The sequence below is a fragment of the Buceros rhinoceros genome, unplaced genomic scaffold, assembly GCF_000710305.1.
Source record: "Buceros rhinoceros silvestris isolate BGI_N320 unplaced genomic scaffold, ASM71030v1 scaffold34571, whole genome shotgun sequence".
Classification (NCBI taxonomy): Eukaryota; Metazoa; Chordata; class Aves; order Bucerotiformes; family Bucerotidae; genus Buceros; species Buceros rhinoceros.
The window spans coordinates 10,181-12,657 of record NW_010393086.1 but is presented as its reverse complement, the minus strand read 5'-3'; the positions used below and the strand labels follow the sequence as shown (position 1 = coordinate 12,657).

The following is a 2,477-nucleotide window of genomic DNA, read 5'->3' as shown; positions in this document are numbered from 1 at the left end:
CCCGCGGCTGGCAGTGGCTGTTTTAGCCAGGCACAAGGAGCCTCTGCCCCGCTCTGCCCGTTGGGCTGTGGGAGCTTCCAGGGATGGAGATTTTATCTGGGCCACGGCATGTGCCAGCCCCCGCCTGGAGCTATTTTTGGTTGAATTAATCTCATCTCTCTTCAAGCTCATATTTTTATTCTCCACAGCCCTCTGTAGTGGTGTGAACCTCAGTGTAACCCTGCCCTGTGTGGAAGGTGAAATCCTTGTGGGTTTTGAACCTAGTGATTTCTGTGGGTGCCCGCTAGCCCTTACACTGGGAGAAACAGCAGGCGACTGGTCGCAGTTCCCTGGCACGGCGTTACCCGCCTGTAGACACCCAGGCTGAGATTTTTAGAAGTGCAGGTCTCCCTTTGAAGCCCCTTTTCCATCTCACGGCTGTGCCCACATCTGGCTCCATGTCTGCAGCTCTCGCCCGTTCGGTACCCTGCAGAAGCCTCCTTGACTGCAGACACGTTAATATGCAAATGTGCCCGGCGCTGCTCAGGCTGAAAAAGCAGCTCTGACTCTGAGGAGGTCACCAGGGATGAGGGTTTTCCCCTCTTTCTCCTGTTTGCTGGGGACTTGCTGCAGCGCAGCGGAGGATGGCTCCATGCTCCCAGCCCCGCTGAAAATCCAAGTGTGTTGAGCACAGCTCGGGGCAAAGGAGCTTTTACCGCGGCTCCTGCCTCTTAAATAACGCGTTGCCTCCAGGCAGAGCTTGTATTTTCCCATTTGCATTTGTTCTTCAGAATTACCCTCTGGTGCCTCATCTTTGTGCACCCAACTGCAGGCATTAACGCTCCAGCGTGGGATTCACGCGGCTTCTGCTCTTGCAGAAAATGCCTTCCCCCGCAGGACTGTGCTGGTGTGAGCGTTTCAGACCTGCCAGGGCTCTCGGTGCACTGTGGGGAGCAGATGAATGAGCCAGGGAGGAACGAGAAGCAACATCAAATGAAGCCAGAGGCCCCCAGAGTGGGTCGTACATGACCCGTGCTGCTCACAGTGTTCTCTGCTCCCACCCGCAAAATAACTCGGGGGATGCCTGGGAAGAGCCCCGACACTCGCCGTGTTCCCAGCAGCCTCCCGGTGGTGGCTGACACTGGGAAACTTTGTGCTTTGTAGCCAAAGCCAGACAAACAGCTGATTTTCCAGCTTGGTTTTGGTCCTGGTTGTGCTGGTTCCTTCTTCCTCCTCCCCTTTTCCAGTGAGTTCTTCTGCCAAGGTAATCGTGGGGAACTGGGAATTCGAAGGTGCTAGATGCAGCAATCAGTAAAACCTGCTTCTGAGGGGAGAAACCCTTCCCAGACGCGACTTTGCTCTCCTTTCCAGCCTCTGGCTCCTCGTGCAGCTCTCACCTGTGGGCTCAGCTGCTGCGCCGTGGGTTTCAGAGCAGGACGCAGCCCCTGTATTAGCAGCTGGAGATTTGTAAACATGCTTCCTTCCGTTTGGTTTTTTCAAAAGACAACTTTGACTTGTTTTCACTAGTTTTCTTAACGACTTGGGCATGGGGGTTGGCTGTTGCTGTTGCTCTTGAGTGGAGGTGGCCCTGACAGCCTCCGCTCTGGTCTTGCAGATCTTGGTTAAAACGATGATCCGGAAGCGATCGTTTGGGAACCCCTTCGAGGGGAGCAAGAGGGAGGAGCGGTCGTTGTCTGCCTCCGGGAACCTGTAAGTGCCATCGCCTTAACCTGGAACGGTGTTCGCAGCTTGTCTTAATGCTCTGGAAATCACTGCGGAGCACAGGAGGAGGATTTGAGGAGCTGGGCTTTGAATCTTCCATATGGGGCCGTGGCTGGGGCATTCACATACCCTGTCTGACCCATAACCGCTGTGTGGGATGGTTTTGGTGACATGGCATATCCTTCCCTGCCAGTGGGCTGAAAAGCGTCTTTTTATGGCATGAGCAGCCGGTTACAGGGGAGCTGAGGGGAGAAGACACGTGCTGAAGGTCCCCTGGTGAGGAGGGGGCAGATGCTGGTGTCTCCTCATCTGCTTTGCCTTTTTCCGAGTCACTCAGCACCTGCTTTATTTCCTTTTAAAGCAGGAAACAAGGCAGTGAAGATAACCTGAAATGCAACGACTTGCCCAACGTGGGAGAGGAGGAGCTTCTTTCGTGAACATCGACTTGATGGTTCTGTTGAGCAACTCGGTCTGGGGCACGGTACTAAAGTGTGGGGCTGAGGATGAGCGACAGTAACAGAGCCGCCCCCAAACACAGCATGGCACGGCGCTGTTTCAGTATAACGCTGATGTAGAGCTTACAGAGCAGCATGTTATAAGACATCCCACTGCTTGTCGTAAACATTGAACATCTCCGATCGCTTGGACCGCTGACTTCTTGTGGGAATGGCGCTGGCTGATAGCGGAGAGGTGAGCTGTGGAGCAGCAGTGTTTTGCAAAAAAAAAAAAAAAACAAACCCCAACGCAGACCAAAAAAAAAAAAAAAAAAAAAAACA

At 53.7% G+C, this 2,477-nt stretch overlaps 1 protein-coding gene across 1 annotated transcript in view; it reads left to right on the top strand.

Moving 5' to 3' along the window:
* Positions 1-2,138, top strand: part of CAMKK2 (calcium/calmodulin-dependent protein kinase kinase 2, beta) — a gene marked incomplete at its 5' end in the record, with an annotated part of 7,881 nt that extends 5,743 nt beyond the window's left edge. Inside the window, 2 exon segments of the mRNA XM_010144741.1 lie at positions 1,595-1,695; positions 2,066-2,138. Of these exon segments, the coding sequence (XP_010143043.1) occupies positions 1,595-1,695; positions 2,066-2,138 (174 nt within the window).
* Positions 2,139-2,477: the final 339 nt, after the last annotated feature.